We start from the raw sequence: 18,773 nt of genomic DNA on the forward strand, positions 1-18,773 counted from the left end.
TGTGAGTGATCTGAAAGCAACCAAATCAACAGATGCGACGTCCGCGATCGAGACTGATGTGTGAATGTGCCCTAAGTGTCCACAGCTGCCTTTTCATTTTTAGATTAGCCAGGAAAATATTTAGGAACGAGGTCTTATTTTTTCGGGGGTGGAGGCGGCGTTGGAAAACATGCCTTGCTGAGACGCTTTCACAAATTTTCGCAAATTGGCCAATAAGTGAACCTATTATTATTATTATTTATTAACGAAGATATGTCGGAAGTGCAGTAGAAAAGTGATCCTAGCTATGGCTCGGCTGGCACTACTCGCACGAAGCACCCCATTCGTGTCATAGGGTTCGTGAGTGCAAACCAAATATTATCATAAATGAAGCACAACCATTTAATAACAACCGAAATAAAACACTATGTAGTACAAGCTTGGATTTCACCTGCCTTCCGAGCCAGCGAGCCGGTTATGTCGCGTGCAGCGCACGGAGCACGCATGTACTTATGAGATTGCTAGCGTTCTTGTCTTTGAAGAAACACCTCCTTCGGCCGGACTATATACTTATTCTTCTACTGCAAGATTTCCTTTGGTAACGTCGTAATAATAACAAACAAATCCGTATATAGATCGCATGCTACGGGCCAAAACGATGGTCAACGAGCGGGCCACTTTATTTCGCAGTACAGATTATACTTTAGCAGTTTTTAAACATATTATATACGACAATATAATTACATAGCGGACTTACCTCGAGATGCACTTCCTACGTTTTTGCTAACGTGGGACGCATTCACAATCAATATTTACTCACCCCCGTCTGCTCTACAGTGCAGACGTGCATAAAAAGTTTCCCGCCTATAATTAAGTATCCTTCATGGAAAAGACGGAATGCAGGTGGCATGTCGCAGTGCGCCTGCGGGGGCGCGTCAAGGCGCGTGCTCGTGCGAGAGAAAGCGCTCGGCGCACGCCGTGAAGCCAGCGAGATGAGCCAGCGGCGTCCAGTGTGTGCTTTTCTGTCCGCGCGACAAAGCAGCGTGAGACGTCTGCACGTGCGCGGAAGCGAGCGAGCGAAAGGAGAAAACTTGCACGGTATGCCTATGTGATGCCGCCGCTTGTATCCCCAGTTTCGATTTTTCTGTCAGAGATGCCGCTCCCTGTCAGGAGCAGCAGCGCCACTCGACGGTGCTTTGGAAGCCTATACTCCTTCCTGAATAACAGAACCTATGAAATTCAAATCGATACTAATCACACGGCGCAACATTTCACAAACCGCACTGCTGGTGTGCCTCAAGGCTCAGTCATTTCCCCCAACATCGTCATGGCGAAGATCTTATGGCAACCAGACAAAATCGATGGCCTATGGTTCACATTATAGGCGGACGACATCATGGTTTGGACCACGTACCGTAATACGGCTCGAGAACAAACTGAGACTGAAACTGGCACTAGATACAATCGACAACTAGCTTCATTTTATAGGCATGCGTCCATCCCCGAAAAAAAAAAAAACTAAATTTCTGATCATACTTCCACCGCCTGGCGGCGTGGACGTCAACCTTCACTTCGGCAGCAAAAGCATCGAACAGCCCCCGGAATGTCATCTCCGGATATTTGGCGTTCCCATCAATCAACATGGTACTGCTATGGGTTGGATCAAACAGCTAAAATCTCAATGGAAGCAAACGCTCCACTTGATCAAACGGCTCAGTAGCAAGAGTGGGGGCGCAGGGACGGAGGTAGTGCGTCGCCTCACTGTCGCTGAGCTCCGCTACGGTGCCCCTTACTTTGATTTGACCGCAGCCAATTACAAGACACTTGGCTTACTTTATAACTCTCCCTTGATGGTTGTGGTCCCGTACGCGTATTTGGGTTTGCTCGGTACGGTGGCTCCGCAAGGGACAAAACGACAGAAGAGACGAAGAAAGCGGGCTGTTCCGACTAGCATCTACCGCCCCCAGGAGCCGAGCAGCCTAGCGATTAGCGGGCGCATGTTTTTTCAATGGGCGTCATGTTAGACGCGGCACTAGCTTGAGAGAGCCTATAATACTACTACTACTACTACTACTACTACTACTACTACTACTACTACTACTACTACTAAATAATAATAATAATACACAAAGTAATATTTCTCTGCTAATAATTATTATTATTATTAGTAGTAGTAGTAGTAGTAGTAGACGGCCGAATTAACTGGCTAAATATCTTCACAGTTTTAATTATTAGTAATAATAATAATAATTGGTTCACAGGAAGGGAAAGGCGCAGTATCTGTCACACTTGTGTCTGTGGACACCTGAACTACTCCGCAGCCCTCCGCTACGGCTCCTCTTTCTCTCTTTCCATGTTAACTCCCACTTTCATCCCTTCTCTTACGGCGCGGTTCAGGTGTCCACAGACACATGTGTGACAGATACTGCGCCTTTCCTTTCCTGTGAATCAATTACTATTATTATTAATAATTAAAACTGTGATGATAATATTTAGCCAGTTAATTCGCCCGTTACATACAGACAATTCAGTGCCAACCTCGTGAAACGAGTCTTCCTCTTACTACTACTACTACTACTACTACTACTACTACTAATAATAATAATAATAATAATAATAATATTATTATTAATAATAATAATAATAGTAGTAGTAGCAATAGTAGTAGTAGTAGAGGCTTTCTCAAGCTAGTGCCGCGTCCAGCATGACGCCCATTGAAAAAGCATGCGCCGCTAATCGCTAGGCTGCTCGGCTCCTGGGGGCGGTAGATGCTAGTCGGAACAGCACGCTTTCTTCGGCTCTTCTGTCGTTTTGTCCCTTGCGGAGCCACAGTACCGAGCAAACCCAAATACGCTACCCTACACACACGCATCACGGCGCTTCACAGATTCGCTCAACTCCCACCAGTGGATGCACTTATTGGTATACGCATCAAGCCAATCATGAAACTCGCCTGCGACACACACCCAACGGACACCGCCTCCTTACTCGAATCTTTGACAAAGCAGACCTTCACTTGACCATATTCGATAACCTTACAGCACCATGGACAGAAACATTGGTAACGGATCCAAAACCCCTTCCAACCAGCACCACAGAGCCAGAAAGAGATTACCGCCAACGCCAGGTAATTGATATACAAGATCAGCCCACCGGTCTCCGCATTTATACCGACGCCACTCTATACCATGACGATGACACCGGCATCACGTTTGTAACCACTGGCCAGTGGCTATACGACCAGGACGGTTTACAGCTACACATTACCAGCCACAGTGGTCGCAGGTACTCGTCCGCAATTGAAATTGAGTTAACGGCCATCGACGAGGCCTTTCAACACTGCACCAAAGAAACAGATTGTTTCATCCACATCTACACCGACGATCATGAGGCTATAAAAACTCTTCAAACCCGTTTTTACAAGACCTCAGTGCAACATCGCATCAAAAAGTACTGCCGTTACCTGCAAGAGACGTCACAAGTTTCGGTACGGATTCATTGGACACCTGGACATCACGCACAAGGAACAGGGAACAGCACCGCCAGTGAGGCCGCTGGTGCGCAGCTAGAGGAAGACCGCCGGCATAGCCCTGATGTGGGCCTATCCCACTCGGACCACCCTTACTGTTCTCCAATCAGAATGGCGTATGCTTACGTTGAAGCACTCACGAGCGTATTGCTGGAGATGCACTAGAAAAACAGAAGGTGAGGCTCGGGAGTCCGTCGCTAGCGGCAGCGGGGGAAGGAGGGGGGGAGGCTCTTGTTCGGTGCGGGCATGCAGTGAAGAGCAATCGAACTGCGCTGGGATTCTCAATGACGGAACTGAAGCTGCGGCGGCGGCACATACTTTCGTGCGCTGGCCGTGGTCAAACTGAACACAGTTTTGCAAAAATGCTTTACCAGCCGAAAATAATTAAGTCTGACTAACACGCGCAACAGCAAGTCACGATTTATATATAGCGATTCGTTCAAAAGTTGTGGCTGCTCCTCCAATGTCGCAAGGCATGCTTATTTGAGATTTACCCTATAGTTATTGAAAGAGTTAGCTAACAATCAGCAACATAACGCTATCCCCTCCCCACTTTCGCGGCACATGTACACGGCCGAAGGATACAAGTGCCTTTTTATATGCGGGAGCGCTTGTTACTAAAACAAGCTAACTCTCATAACGTATAAGAATATACGCTTCTGATTGCATGCCTAAATTGTACAGCATGAGCCCGTCGATTTCAGCCTCCTCGGCAGACGAAGCCCAAAACAAGTTCGAGGATCTCTAAGGTCGCATATGTGAAGGCTTCTCAAAGAAAAGAGCATATGTTAATAAAATATTTTTGCTGAAGTGACCACCATACACGACGTGCATGCAAGAGTGCAGCCGGCACCGCGAAAAGCAGACGACGCGGGGACGTCAGCGTTGACGTTGTGACGTCAGAGGCTAATGATTGCCAGACCAGAAAGCTGATTTCGATATTAAAAATTAATTTTAAAACTATCGATTGCACGGAATGAGCTCAAATTTTGAGGATTGATAATTTAACGTGTGAGGAGTGAAATGCATTATTCAGTTTATGCTCAGTTGCTGGCTGTCATGACCCCTTTAATAATTTAGTTCGTCTTTGTTACAACCTTATACAGCGTTGCTCTGTCATTTCTGTTATTATACGCCAACTAACCTGACTCAACTCTCTCCTTATCCCTAGCAGATGCACTCCCGGCTTCGATGCGATATGCTGTTAGGGCTACAAGTAATCTATTTAATCCTCGACTTAAATGCTGCGGCTAATTATGCCCCGTTTTCACTGCTGACTCAGGTCCGTGCTCGTGCACTGTGCACGACATCAGCGTTGACCTAGTAAGCTGCACCAATAATATTGTACCCCAGTTTGTTGTTTTGATTGAGAGAAATTAGTTGCAGTGGACGTTCGCTGACTTCGACTTGCAAATATAGTAGCGACAAAGATGGATATAGTATGTCAACTTTGATGTGTTTTTTTTCTGGCATATAAACTATTTCTTGAGATAGTTTTATATCTGCTGCAGCGTGATTCCATTAAGGGCGGTATGAAAGCAGCACTAATTAAATATGGCCATGTTTTCTTTCCAGATGCCAGGTTTCCAAATTATTTCGTGATCGTATGTGTGTCTGTCAGATGTTTTAGCTGGGGTGTCTCTGCCGGAATTTTCTCCCCTATTTCCATCTTTTATGCTTTGGTTTACATATGAATAAAATAGCGATTGTTGAAAGACGTTCTTTAGCGCCTGCTTGCTTAGCAGAACCGAAACAAAATGTAAATGTAATCAGCAAATGCGAGAACCTCTTTAGACGCAAAGGCCTCAGTCAAAACAATAATATCTCTTATTATATTGATGAAAGAATAACTGCAACTTACCTGAATATATGCAAATATCGTACGAATGAGGGAAGTTAATAAAGTGAAAGATGATTGACGTAGTTTGTTAACTGTATAGGTACGTAAGATGGTGTGTTGGGAGGGCTCATTATGACGAGACATCTTGGAAAGTGTGTGCTACGAACATTATATTCAGTGGGCAATTTATACAAATCTTCACTTTAGAGCTGCACTTTGAGAAAACTGATGATCACTGGCGGTTCTCTACCCGCGGCTCCGGGCTCGTTTATTCTTGTGTTTTTGTATGTAAGTACTGAAATGCAATACGTATACCCACTTCTGAGTATGCTTTTAGCCCCCTTTCTTCACCCTACATAAAATCACGGAAAGAACCCTTTTATGCAAAAATGAAGGTTGTATACATCAAAATTAGGGCGCTAGAAGGATGATCTGGTGGGTGTATTATGCAGGAGCACCCTTAAATGTGTAATTTATTTATTTTCTTTTACTTTGTAGCGCCTCCACCTTGAGCATAGAGTATAGTTGTTTCACTTGTCTTGTTCTGCTTCCTGTGTTCTGCCGGGATCGCGCTTATTATATTAAGGCGAAAGCCTTGAATGCATGTCCTTTTATGTGCCAAGGTTTGCTCAAGGGCTAATGTTCCTCCTTAAGAAGTGTTGCTTTGAACTCTAAACAGTGTCTATGCTACGTTTCTCTTGTCAGTGGTCTTCATTTGGTCACTATTTTGCTAATCTCATGTGTGGAACCAGATATCTGCACAATGCGTTATACTGAATAATTTTTGTATGATGCATTTGAGTGCAAATACAATTTAGTGAATAGACCTTGCCACATGTCGTTTTGCAGGAAAGCTGCAGCTGTGACAAAATGTCTAAGCCAACAGATGCAAAAAAGAGAGTCCTGGAGCTTGAGGATGAAGTGGGGTCTGCAAAAAAAAAGACCGAAGAAATATAAGGCCGCAAGAGATGAAGCACGTCAGATGCTTGGTATGTGATCGCTTTTTTCTGAAGCCATTGGAATGCTGATCTCCATTGCCATGAGACTGAAATTATTTGCTGTGTCACCAGATGCTACATAAAGCATAACAAATTCAAGTTCTAACTCTTAAATGAATAAGACCTCTTGGTCTGTAGCACGTCCTAGTAAAAGCACCAGTAAGATTATGTTGCTGCAATAAGGTTCCCCCTACACTGAGGATTAGGATTGGTGTTCCTCCTGTAGTTGTCTTTGCGACATATTATAGGTGGTGTACAGTAGTGCTCAGCTACACCGTGGCGCTGCTGCATGACGCCACCAACCACCATGCTTGCAGTGCACGTAGCAGATGAACTGCTGCCACTCCTGCTCTGCAAGCATGCTTTGTTTGTGTTACAGTGACTTGCGTGTCACATGTCATTGCTTGGGATCGGCATGCATCTGAGATTGAGCCTGTTGTCGTATGTGATAGCTGCATGAAAATGCATGGTAAACAAATGCCACTCAAGGTGAGCACCTGTGCTGATTTGTGCTGCTCAAGCCGAGGCCGAAAAACGGGCGCGGGTTTGGGTTCCTTTCTGTTCTGGAGTGGTCGGTGACAACAACGCTCCAGTGAACCCGGAGAGCTGCATTAGGTTCAAACACATTCACGGGGTATAAGTTGTGGCCAGATGGCTGCGGCAAGTCTGTGGTGCTCTTGCATTACTGTGGATGGCGTATCTGAATGGAACCCTTGATTCCCTCAAATTTTAACCTCAGAGTCTCCTGCAAATGATGAGGTGCATCTAGAATGAGCGCAGGAGGGACAGCAAAAAATCTAAATTTGTATGAAATTATCATATGTGGCCTCGTCCTGTCTTGGACCTTGGAATCCTTATGGCATGCGCTTCATTTTCCTGTGCCATTTTGGTCACTTAGGTGGTGCTTTTTTTTTTTCACAACAGGAAATTTATGCTTGTCCAAGCTCGGCACCTGGCTCAGCAATCTGCCTAACTTAACTCGGTCACTGCACCATGTTAGCAAATGTCGACACGAAAGACAGACACGAGATAGGTGAAGCATGGGCTATCGAGTATCAGCTACACACTCGAGTGTCAGCCTTTGTCCAAATGTATGGCGTATTGCTGCCGCCATACATGTATATTGCATGCTGACCTCTTCAAGGCCCTTGCTACCGACAAACTGTTTCAGGGATGTGATCTGACTAACTTCTAATAAAGCACTCACAGCTATCTCGGCATCATCATTCACACCCATGAATTCATTCTAAGCAATAGCAGCACCCGTCAGTTGCACTGTAGTTACAACGTCCTCCGCAGTTAATTCAATCCAGGCATTTCCACAGCGAACAAAGAGATCAGAAGTGGGATGTCAGCATTGGCTTCATCAATTGCTATCAGCATCCCCTAGATTATGTACCGCTGATAGGGTGCCTTGAGTGTGTGAGTGATGCCAGTGTCTAGCAGCTAAATTTTGAATGGCGCATTTGGTGACAGAAAAGGGTTGGTCATGCAGTCAAGGGCAAAGAAAAGGCTTTTCTCCTGCGGTGAATGTTACATGGGCTGCTGCTGCTAGTGATGAAATAGTATGTTTTGTTCCAGCTTTCCTTTTTTGTTTTTTTTCAGATGTTGCTGAGCTGGTCAATCAGCTGACGGAATCCGTTAATAATGCTGCGTGTACAACACAAGCAGTTGTGCTGCCAACCGAGGCTCAGGTTAGTTGCTTTAGTCTAGTGTCTGCATGGTTGTGCTCATTACTGCCTTTCTCGATTAAACTTTTTTAAGGGTCACACAAGAACTTGGTTCTAGCTTTATGATAGCACTGCCACAAGTCATGCACTTCCATTGAGAAGTGTGCAGGGATAGGGAAACGAGGAGCTCATTATCCATGTGAATGAAGTCAGCAGTCACTGAATTCAGAGATAGGCAAGAAGCAATGCTCTTTATGATTGGTTGGCTCTTGGGGTTTAATGTCCAAAGCGACTCAGGCTATGAGAGATACTGTAGTGCAAGGCTCTGGAAATTTCGACCACCTGGGGTACTTTACCGTGCACCGACAACACAGAGCACACGGGCACCTTGCGTTTCGGCTCCGCTGAAAAGCGGCTGCCCTGGCTGGGATGCTGTTTATGAGGCTGGGCTCACAAATTGCATAATTAGTAGCATAATGATATTTTTAAATGAATGTCAATTTGATAGAAACGACAAAAGACAGACAGTGCTATTTTCTTAAATTCGTCAAAACAACCATGAAAAAAAAATCCCAACTGCTTCCTTTCATTTTAGTGACTGTTACTTCATTCGTGTGTATATTGATTTGGAAGAGTTTTTGTGAAAGCTGTAGTGATCGGAAGTGCAAGGTTACTTTTGTTTACGCTTCCTGTTGAGCATACTTCGCTTGGGCTATAGCAAAGCCCTTTTCATCAGAAAAGAGATTTCCATTAGCTTGTTTAATATTCAGCAATTTCTTAGGTTATCGATCTCGGAAGGCCATCTTTTTGCACTACAACTCGAATGACGCAGCTGGTGCTCCTCTAATCAGTCATTTTACCGACTTGTGCCAGTCATCATGGTATTCAAGCTAATGTGCATATAATCCACTTGCACCTGACAGCCACCTGCAATGTCACTCTGGCAATTCAAAGGCAATTAACCACCATGGTATTGCCAGGAGGGTCTCCTTTGAGAAGGAGTTGTGGCTTCTTAAGCTGATCCAACAATAGTTCAATTTCACTTTAACCCCTTGAGCACTATTATTTCGAGATTTCTAGCTAAAATTGCTTAAAATTACGATATCGTTAAAGGCCCCATTACATGAAAATTTGTTGTCTGTGTTGTGAGTGAAACATCAAGAGCATGGCGCTGGCAAGTGGCATGGCCGAACACACATTCTTCGATGATTTGTGTGGCTTAACGAGACCACATGATATCCAAAAGTTAGGAGGAGCTGCTAACTCCGGTCGTTCATTTGAGGTGGGAAGGTGAAATACGAATCAACATTCCAGTGCTCTTCAATGCTGAGTCAGGCTTGCTACACCTAGGCTACGCAGACATGTTGATACAGCTTGGTTAAAGCAGGGCTTTATATGTTGGGTGGTAGCCTACACTGGTCGCATTATACCCTTAAAGGCGGAGCTTAAGTGTCCCTTTAGTTTTTATTTTTACTGCTGGTTTCTATTGGTAGTGTAATAAAAAAGGAGGTATCCGAGACAAAAATATTTGAACCAGAAACTAAGTCAAATGAGCGCAGTGAAGTTTATTGCTCATTACGTGAAAAATCAACTGCCCGCCAATAAGCAGCAATCTAGTCGAGTAACATATAGCGAGGTAACTGGAAATGTTTTACAAGGGACGACCAAGAATGGAAGCCCAGGGGGTTTCATCGGAATGTTGTCAATTTTCATCCACTGACACAGAACTCGCAATAGTATCGTGTGAGCTGTCATCATCTTCGTCGGAAGAACTACTCATGTCATCACTGTCGTCTTCACTTCCCATAACAATGCAAAAATTGGTGTCTGAGCCATCTTCGGATGGCGAGGATGGCAACAAAGAAAAGCTTCTTTCCCGCGATGACGGGCCAACAGTGCATGCGTTGCCTCTACCAGGCACCATTTTTCTCATTAAGGCTGCTTAAAAGGCTTTCAAGCGGTAGAACAAAAAGCAGTTCACGGGTCAGTGGTGCCACCTGTCAAATGGCGCATGACCTAAGCCACAGAGGAGCGCTGTACTCACCTAAAACTCTCAGTGTGAGGATCTATCCTGCAAGGACAAGCACTCGTCCAAAATGGCTTGAGGGCATCTTTGCAAGGACGAGCTGCTTGTCCAAAGCGCTTGAGGGGTTAAATTATGAAAGCTACCTGTCCAAGCTGGAAACTAAATGTTGCCTCAAAGTAGCACATACAGAGCAGGGAGTGCATGCTTTTGCTAAACCTTCATTGGCAGTTTTTTTAATTGGTTGAGCTTCTGATGTACGAAAAGGATGTTAGTATTTTTAAACAGGAGGTGACAATGTGGGCACTGTGCTCTGTCTAAACTGGCTTTTAATGGCCTTTGCAATGTAATGATGAGTAAATCCCTTTATTTTCTGACTTAAAATCTGACTTTTTTTTTTTTATTGTTGAAATGCAAGCATAAATTAGGTCGTTAAAAAATATCTTATTTCTTGTTTTTTCTTCTGCTATAGCAATGCACTATTAGAGCTCAATCCTTTGCTGGGCATTATGTGCCCTCTTTTTGGCTAGCTACTTTAAATACATATTACACAATTGTCAGGTTACACTAATAAAAATGTTAAAAGATGTTTGGCCTGATTCAAAATTAGATCAAAACACCGCTCGGGAAGGTGTCAAAAACATCCAATAGTTTTCGTATGCCTTCATTGTTGTACATGTTAAAGTACGGCTTCTTGAATGTGTATTTTTACTTGCAAACAAATGACCTTAATTATGCATTTTGGGGTTTCTTTGAATGTTCTTAAGCTGGTCTAAGTTTTTTGTTGTTTGTAAAGCCCCTTCATTTTCTTATTGCATATCAAGGAATATTGTTGTATGTTACAATACTGGTCATAGTACTAATATTTGCTTTTTGTTCTTGCAGGTGCACATTGGCAGCAATATTATGGTAAATCAGCAGTTGATTGACCGCATGAAACTCAGTGCGGGCAATCAAGCAACGAAGTTTGCGTGTAACTTGGTGCGGGTTGTGTTCTCACCCGAAGAACTGGAAGAAAGCTCACTCTATGGCCGTGTCTGCAATGCCCGCAAGGAACAAGCTCCAAAAAAGGCACTGGGCTGCCCAAAATTGGATGCTGTTATCTGTAAGTCCTCGAGCTCATAGCCTGTGCATGTGATGCAAGAGCATTCTGAAATATTGTCCAAACAGCTGACTTTTCAGTGATGGTCAGGGACATAATGCTTGCCTTAATGCATAATGCTGTGGTGCTGCATGGCGCTCACACTGTCCGTGCTCTGTATATTTAATTTACAAAAGCTAAGGAAGGCTGGATGGACTCTAGCTTGTTCATTGCAGTCATGCTTCTAATGTTTTTTTTTTTTTTTTCTTTTTGCAGCCTACACCTGCTTGCTCAATGGAGTACTAGCCAAGGTGGTCACCGGCAGTTGCGCAAGTTTGCACTGGGATTGTGGACAGTGATCCAATTTTTTGTCGCAGGGTCTTCGAAAGCAGGCCTAATTGCAAGGCCTAAACAGAGGAAGTACATCTATTCAAATAAATATAAGCTCATACAAACAAATGTTTCAGTCTGAACCTACTTCCTTCGAACATCCACCAAATATCCCATAGTCATCATTCCTTCGAACTTCCTTTGAACCAATAATTGGCCACTGCCTGTGAGCTCAACTCAAACTGACAACGGTCTGTTCCCTGGGAGCTCAAAGGAAATTCACAGGATGGTCAGAGAAAGTTAATTCACTGTGAATTCAAAATCAGTAGCCAATTCTCAGTTCAGAGGAAGTTGCTTCCTTCTGACATTTTTGAGTTCACATTGAACTCAAAGGATGTTCCCATTTTTATAAGGGATGCATGCTGTCTTTGACAAAGTGTGTCCCGCTTTTGCGGCATTTTGATTGGCCGAGGCAGGATGCGTTCTTGCCATCTGCAATTCCACCCTTGAACGCGTGTTAAACAACGCCACGCGACAAGAGCGATGGTATATCATCCGAATTCACACTTGCCGGAGAAAGTGTGATAGATACTGCGCCTTTCCTTTCCTGTAAACCAATTATAAGTATATGTAGAACTGCAATGAATGCCGACAAGATGCTAACGATGGAAGGCAAATTACAGGATAAGAAGGGTATACGTACGCTTTAGCCATTCTCCTCTTAAGAGACGTCTAAGAGACCCTCTAATTTTTTGAGATATTCAATCGCGCTCAAGTGCTAACCAGTCGTACACAATTCTATAGCACCCGTGATCGAACGAACCCGACTGGTGTGCGCCATAAATAATGTAAATTGGTTAAGAGGAAAGCAAAGACACGGTATCTGTCACTATTCGGTGGACGCCCGAAGCACGCCGTAAGGGAAGAGAGGAAAGCGGTATTGAAAGAAGACAGAGAGAGAAAGATGGATAGGGCTCCGGGATAAGTTCAACCCCCCTCCCCCGTCTATGTTTAACATGTACTGACAGCCCACGGATGAATTTGCGTTTAGCCTCTATCACTCTCCGTTATTGCGAATGCGTGGACGTCGGTGCGCACTCTTGGCGTAAAATGAAATCAAACACCCGCGAAATCTCTCGGGGGAAGATTATAAAAAACAAAAACAGCGGTTTTAAGCAGAGACAGCCCGTTTTATAGGGCAGATCAAGCTTTAACGTCTGTGGATAACAGTGGGCGCAATGTGTTTCTGACTCAACAAACTCCAAGCCTCTTACATAAGTAATGCAGTACGCACCTTTTTGCGCAGCTTGTCAAAAGCGCTGTTCAGGTTGAACATGCGACGCCGCTCGCGGATGTTGGCCGCCCTGCGTTGAGCCACGGTGGCCACGCGACGCCGAGGCTTGCTCTTGCCGGCCGGCTGCGCGCCACTGGGCGACCGCTTGCCCTGCACCGTCATGGCGGGAAATCGAGACGCGGGTGGCGCAGCGCCACCCGGGTGAATGCCGAAGAAGGGCGACTGGTAGGCACCAGGAGGTGCCAGGCCTTCCCAGGCGAGCTGCGAGAAGGCGTCGGGCGGCGGACCGCCGCTGCCAGCCTCGAACGGGTACGCCAAGGGGCCTCCGAATCCGTGCGCCCCCGTGGCGCGTAACTCCGACAGCCGCAGGTCGTGGTACGAGGCGAACTCCACGTGGCTCGACAGGTCGAGGAATGCAGCAGCCGCCGCGGCCGCCGTTGCCGCTCCGCCGCCTCCGTCAGGTGCGGCGAACGGCGCCGCGCCGGGGTGAAGTCGAGCGGACGCCATTAAGGCCCCACCTTGGCGGGCCTCGCCGGCCGCAGCGAAACAGAGCTAAGACAAAACGCTGCTGGGGGGGCCTCCAATTTGCGCACGGCTACTTTCACACGGCGCCGGCCTCCGGACCGCGGCGAGGGGAACGCTGACGCCGCTCTCCAATATCCTGCCGCCGCTCCGATGCTCTTCACGCTCCGGGTGGCACGGTGCAACGACGCGCACTCTTCCGCTGGGGGGCGGAGCAGCCGCCGAGGGCTGCTCTCCCTGAGGGCTGCCCACTCGCTGCGCTCCCCACCAATAGAAGGCTCGCGCTTACCCTGGGGAGGGTCGAGTGCGATCAGAGAGAGCCCGCTACAGGTTGACTCCTGAGTAGGTTTCCCTGGTTACGCCTCCCCGAGGGCGAGAAGAAATCCGGACTTTATATTTGTGCAAGAGTCCAATTACTCACAGGAACACTGTAGCTGTACTGCGCCACCAACTAAATTTGTTTAGTTTTGTTTGTAGCGAGAGTTACGAACTACAAACAAAAACCCCCGAAGCCTCCTCTCTGAACGCGGTTCCGAGACGTCTATTTCCTCGTAAACATTCCGTGGCTTCCACGTCTTGAGAATTTAAACTTTGTTCTGGGCGAGCTGACCAGGTGGAGAATACGTTTTCAAGCTGTTTTCAAAATCGCCAAATTAAACATACTAAGCCTGCACGACTGTCATTATACTAATAGCTTTATTGCGTTCGTTGTTTCGCTGTGTACGCCTTAATACCTACGCGCGATGAATAAGCAAAATGATGGGTTATTCCGTGCAGTCTTAATTCAATTCACTCACTCACCATCTTAGGTGTCTTTCAAAACTCTAATCGCGTTAATTCAAATAACATCATCTCACCTTGTTTTTAGCGAAAAAAAAAACACGAAAAAGTTTTTTTACAAATGAATAGAAATATTTCCGTGCAAATAAAACACATTGCAATCTAATATTTAACACAACAAACTAATTTTGTTTTGAAGAATTGAATAAACATTTCAGCGAGTTGATAAGGTGTTATAATGGATGTATACCAACGCGAAAGGCGTGATCTCGCTTTCTTTCGCACCTTGGTCTTTCGCGCTGGTAGATTCAAGATGAATTTGTTGTATGTTTATTTACACATAACTCGCACAAGGAGGTATACACAAAAAGATGGAATTTTCAGTTTCTTTGTCAAATGTTGTGTTATAATAGCAGTAGCTTCAGCTATTTTGCTAAATTGTCGAGAATGCAGAGGCTTATAAAATATGTAAAAGAGGTACCCGTGTTAAAAGAAAAAACAGATAATAAATAAATGAATAATGTACGAAAACTACTTTTGAAGGCGTACTCATTTATTGCGTATAGTGAGGTGGTCTTAGTTAAAATAAGAAAGCAAGTTGCTCAGTACCATTTTGTTCGAATTTATCTCTGGACGCTTAATTTCAATTACGCCACCTCGAGCCAAGGTATAAGCACGGGCTAGCAGTTGACCTTCAGCTGGTCGTGAGCTGCGCTTGCTCGACCATGTATCTGTAAAAAATATCCCTCATTTTAGCGGCCATCCTCTTCTTTGATGGAGCACGAGGCCAACAGAATAAATGACGCCTCGGTGTAGCGGGAAAAGGAGAACCACGGCTGCTCGATGGAAGCGGCCGTGCGAGAACAGAGCAGGAGTCCTAAAAAACAAAGAAAATGCGCGCAGCGATATGGCGTATTCATTCGCTGCTATTTGGTTACGTCACACAACCCGTGATCCGTACTTGACGTACCGCATTATAGCTGCCTTTTGCGCCGCGTCGGGCGAGACCGGCGTGCTGCTGCCTGCGAAATCAGCGGTGGCAGCCTTCTTGGTGGTTTGGTTGGTTTGTGGGGTTTAACGTCCCAAAGCAACTGACCCTATGAGAGACGGAGGACTCCGGAAATTTCGACCATGACGTCTGTTTCATCGTGTCCGTCGATTTCCTGGGATCGTTCGTGTTTGTCGCGCCATTTTGTGTTGAACTTTGCACAAAAACGCTGCAAGCCTCAAATATCAGCGCAAAGCACAGGGATGCAAACTCAAAACCTCCAGGTAGAGTTACATGCACTTGACTTTTGTTCAGTAAAGAAGACTGTTAGATCTCATCGCAAATTGGCTGCTTTCTATTCAGCAAAGTGAACTGAATAATGCCGCGCTCAATAAGAGTTGCAACGCAACCCGAGTTAATCAATTGTGGCATCCGCGTAATAATAAATCAGTGAGCATTTGGATAGAGCATGTAACTTGTAAAAATTTTCTTCATTTCATCAACCGAATAAATAAATTTTTAGCAAGGTTATAGCCGGTGTGTGTGCCAAGGAGTTAGCTACTCTGCGTCGTAGCGCATATTGAGTACGACAGTACGTTTTCAGAAATTTGTATGTAGGTCAAAAATGTATTCAGCACATAATTTCTTATATACGCGTGATAGGCACTAATGTAAATTATTTAGGACTATACATCTTGCCATTCTAATTACCTGCTAAGTTATTTGTTTACTCATGGTAGTCAGGTGTAACTATAATGAACCAGCAGTTGCTCTTCAAAACCCTTCAGCAAATGCAATCAAACAGTTTCATGATGCCATGGTTAATCCAAGTGTAGAGTTCAGGCTCACCTTTCCTAATCATCAAAAGAAAAAATTTAAGTTGTGGAAGTTGTTGTATGAAACGCAATATATACAAAGCCACACGAAAGATTAAATCAATTGCTTGAAAACTAGGGGTGAAATTCTTTTTGTTTCCTATAGCAGCCAAGGTGCTTTATCCAATAGCGCTTATGTCTTAAATATGTAACCTGTACAGAAATTCCAACCCTAATGAAGAAATTTCTTTCATTATTTGAAACTCATTTACCACTGCGAAAGCTCCATAATAAAAGGGCGTCAGGTGAATAGCGATATTGAACACGAAGAACGCTCCAAGTATATCCCCGAAGAAAAAAACTGGCTGAAATGGGAAGTAACACTCACTTTGGTCCTCAAATCGGGCCGTTACTTCGTGAGAGGAGCAAAGCGTGCCGTGTGCAAATTTGGAGGATTAATGTTTAGTCCTGGCTCGAAAAAGACTAAAAAGAGGAGGAACGGGAAGACGAATTGTTCACTCGATCCCTGGCTTCCCTTCCCGCGCGCATCTCTCGTCATGCGTTTCAGGTGCAAAGATGATGTGTTTCTGGCTCGATGGACAAAACGTGCATACTATATTGCTGGAATTACATACTACGTGCTGGAATTAGCTTTTTGACGCTGGGTGTGTCGCTGGGAAGAATGTTTTTGCAGGTCGACGATGCGCAATCACGTGACACCTGGGTGACGTAGCCTATACGTCACGTACGCGTATCTCGCGGAGTCTTTCTTTTTTTTTTTGCTTGTAAGAGGAAGCGCTCGCGGCAGTTACACACTAAAAAAAAAAGGTGTGATCTTAGTCTTTTTGGGGGGTAAACTGCTTGTCGCTGAGCTAACACCTTTTTGGGGTAAGGTTACGCTGTGTCTTGGAAGACTAAGTATTTATACCATTGCATGTAGTGTAACATTACGCTTCTGGTAGCATAAACTTGCACCTTCACAAGCAGTGTCACTGTATTCTACCTAGGCATAACGTTGTACCTTTCATAAAGGCCTATGTTTTAGTCTGTCGATGGCATAAGCATACCCTTGCATCAAAGGTGCAAGTTCGCACGTTGACAACATAAACTTATCCTGTATGTACAGGTGCAAAGTTACCATTTTAGAGTATAAATTTATATTACGACAAAGAGGGCAAAGTTTTGCACTTTTATGACGCAAGCTTATACCACCAGGAGAAGGATAACGTTGCCCTCCAAGCAGTTTAAAGTAATACCATATTACATAGGGTATCTAAGCATCATCTTGTGGTATATATATGCTATCCACACAAGAGTACTATTACCAATCTGCATCGTAAACTTGGTCACTGGAAGCAGGAATAAAGCTAACCAATACATTTCAAGATTTTCTGGAAGGAAAGATTATGTTGAAACATTGCAATATCTTTGTGTCGTCTGGAGTGTGACAGTGAGCAATGTTTCAGGTGAGGTAGGCTGTGTCATGTTGTGTTCAAGCCGTAAGTTATGTTGCAGAGTGAACAAAAAGAATTTACAGAACAATCGGTTAAGATAACATACCATGGTGTTTATTTCACCTCATTATACACCGAAGTTGCAGCAAGGGACCGGATAATCTTCTCCGCACAGTCAGGGCAGGGATGTACCACGTATTTGACCTGCATAGAAAAGAGAACTTGTAATCGGTTACTCACGAAGAAAGTCTCACAAAACATGCTTATGGAGTAATTAATTCACATATAAAAATAACACTGTACAAAGGGCAAGTAAAAAGGAAGACAGATGGAAATAGTACACCAGTACAGGCTTCCAAGTGTTTATATAATGAGAATTGTGAACTCACACAATATATTGCCACACCGCTGACCATCTTCTGGCGCCACCAAGTGGCCGAATGGCTTGGCACGTGGCTAAGCGTCATCCTCGTCTCTCTCTCGAGTTTTCGCTTGATTAAAAAGGGCCAGCTCGGTTGTTGTGCTGCTTGCTACGTGTGTTGGTGACATTTGGTGGATTGTGCAGGATAAGATCCCATGAAAATTCTCCAAATCTGAGCTTTACCTGTGCCACTAACACACACATAGACAACTAGCACATTGCAATCTCAGAAAAAATTGACAATATGCTCAATAAGACACAATATACAATGAGACATATTCTTGTTAGGAGCAGGGTCAAGCCATAGGCATCACTGATGTTGGACTACCCAGAGGGTCATTTAAAGAAATATGAATGAAAACATATTGATAAAATAGAAGCTAGCCTAATAAAGGCAAAAGATGTGATTTAAAAAACCCCTCCCTCTACTCGTTCATATGTGCAGTTCTCCTTTTTTTTATCATTAGCTTTTTATGTTAAACTTTGTTTTATCACCTTCACTTTCACCTTTGTTGTTTGCTGGTTTCCACTCCAACACCCAAACATTATAGTTTGCTTTCACACCTGACCATACCAGTGGTCTTGTTTCTAGTCACTATGGTCTCACCCTCCTAGAAAACACTGTCTCTGGTCCTTCATGACATTATCTTATGTTGCCTATAGTGTTAATGTTTTCCTGAGACTACACTGTCTTTAGTCATCTGATCATCCATCACAAGTGACAACTGCAAATCTCTTTTTCTTTTTTTTTCTTTTTTTTTTGGGGGGGAGGGATGGAGGAGGTTCTTTTGTTCTTGCATTCGTTGTCATTTCTCATGAATATAATGAATGAAGCTTGTTCCTGCAGAGCTTGCTTCTGCAGTGGTATGTCTAAGGCCATTCTATTGTTTCTGCCTTTAGTGCAGTTTACATTCCTGGAAAAAGGCATGAATATACCACAGAGGCTATGCCTTATAAAATGCGGGATACCACTTCTGAAAGATGGAACATTTCATGCTAAAAGAGCAATGATAGCAAGGCACATCCAAAGCACCTTCTGCACATGTGCA

At 44.5% G+C, this 18,773-nt stretch overlaps 2 protein-coding genes across 2 annotated transcripts in view; one reads left to right on the forward strand and one right to left on the reverse strand.

The window, feature by feature from the left end:
* Positions 1 to 13,275, reverse strand: part of LOC146201218 (uncharacterized) — a 41,960-nt gene extending 28,685 nt beyond the window's left edge. The window contains exon 1 of the mRNA XM_084595688.1: positions 12,745 to 13,275. Coding sequence (XP_084451814.1) covers positions 12,745 to 13,251 — 507 coding nt within the window. The 5' untranslated portion in view covers positions 13,252 to 13,275. The remainder of the gene's footprint in view (positions 1 to 12,744) is intronic.
* LOC146201219 (uncharacterized) lies at positions 6,094 to 11,579 on the forward strand. Its single transcript, XM_084595689.1, has 4 exons — positions 6,094 to 6,337; positions 7,952 to 8,040; positions 10,925 to 11,144; positions 11,397 to 11,579. Exons 1-4 carry the CDS (start codon positions 6,184 to 6,186, stop codon positions 11,477 to 11,479), a joined length of 546 nt encoding a protein of 181 aa, XP_084451815.1. The 5' UTR covers positions 6,094 to 6,183; the 3' UTR covers positions 11,480 to 11,579.
* Positions 13,276 to 18,773: the final 5,498 nt, after the last annotated feature.

The sequence above is a fragment of the Amblyomma maculatum genome, chromosome 2 (genome assembly GCF_055883805.1).
Source record: "Amblyomma maculatum isolate TAMU_Amacu chromosome 2, ASM5588380v1, whole genome shotgun sequence".
Taxonomy (NCBI): Eukaryota; Metazoa; Arthropoda; class Arachnida; order Ixodida; family Ixodidae; genus Amblyomma; species Amblyomma maculatum.

What these genes read in the sequence shown, in the direction of transcription:
- LOC146201219 (XM_084595689.1), top strand. Translation starts at nt 6,184, where the DNA reads ATGTCGTTTTGCAGGAAAGCTGCAGCTGTGACAAAATGTCTAAGCCAA. An exon ending in TGAAGCACGTCAGATGCTTG is followed by an intron (nt 6,338 to 7,951) that starts GTATGTGATCGC and finishes GTTTTTTTTCAG; the next exon opens with ATGTTGCTGAGCTGGTCAAT. An exon ending in AAAATTGGATGCTGTTATCT is followed by an intron (nt 11,145 to 11,396) that starts GTAAGTCCTCGA and finishes TTCTTTTTGCAG; the next exon opens with CCTACACCTGCTTGCTCAAT.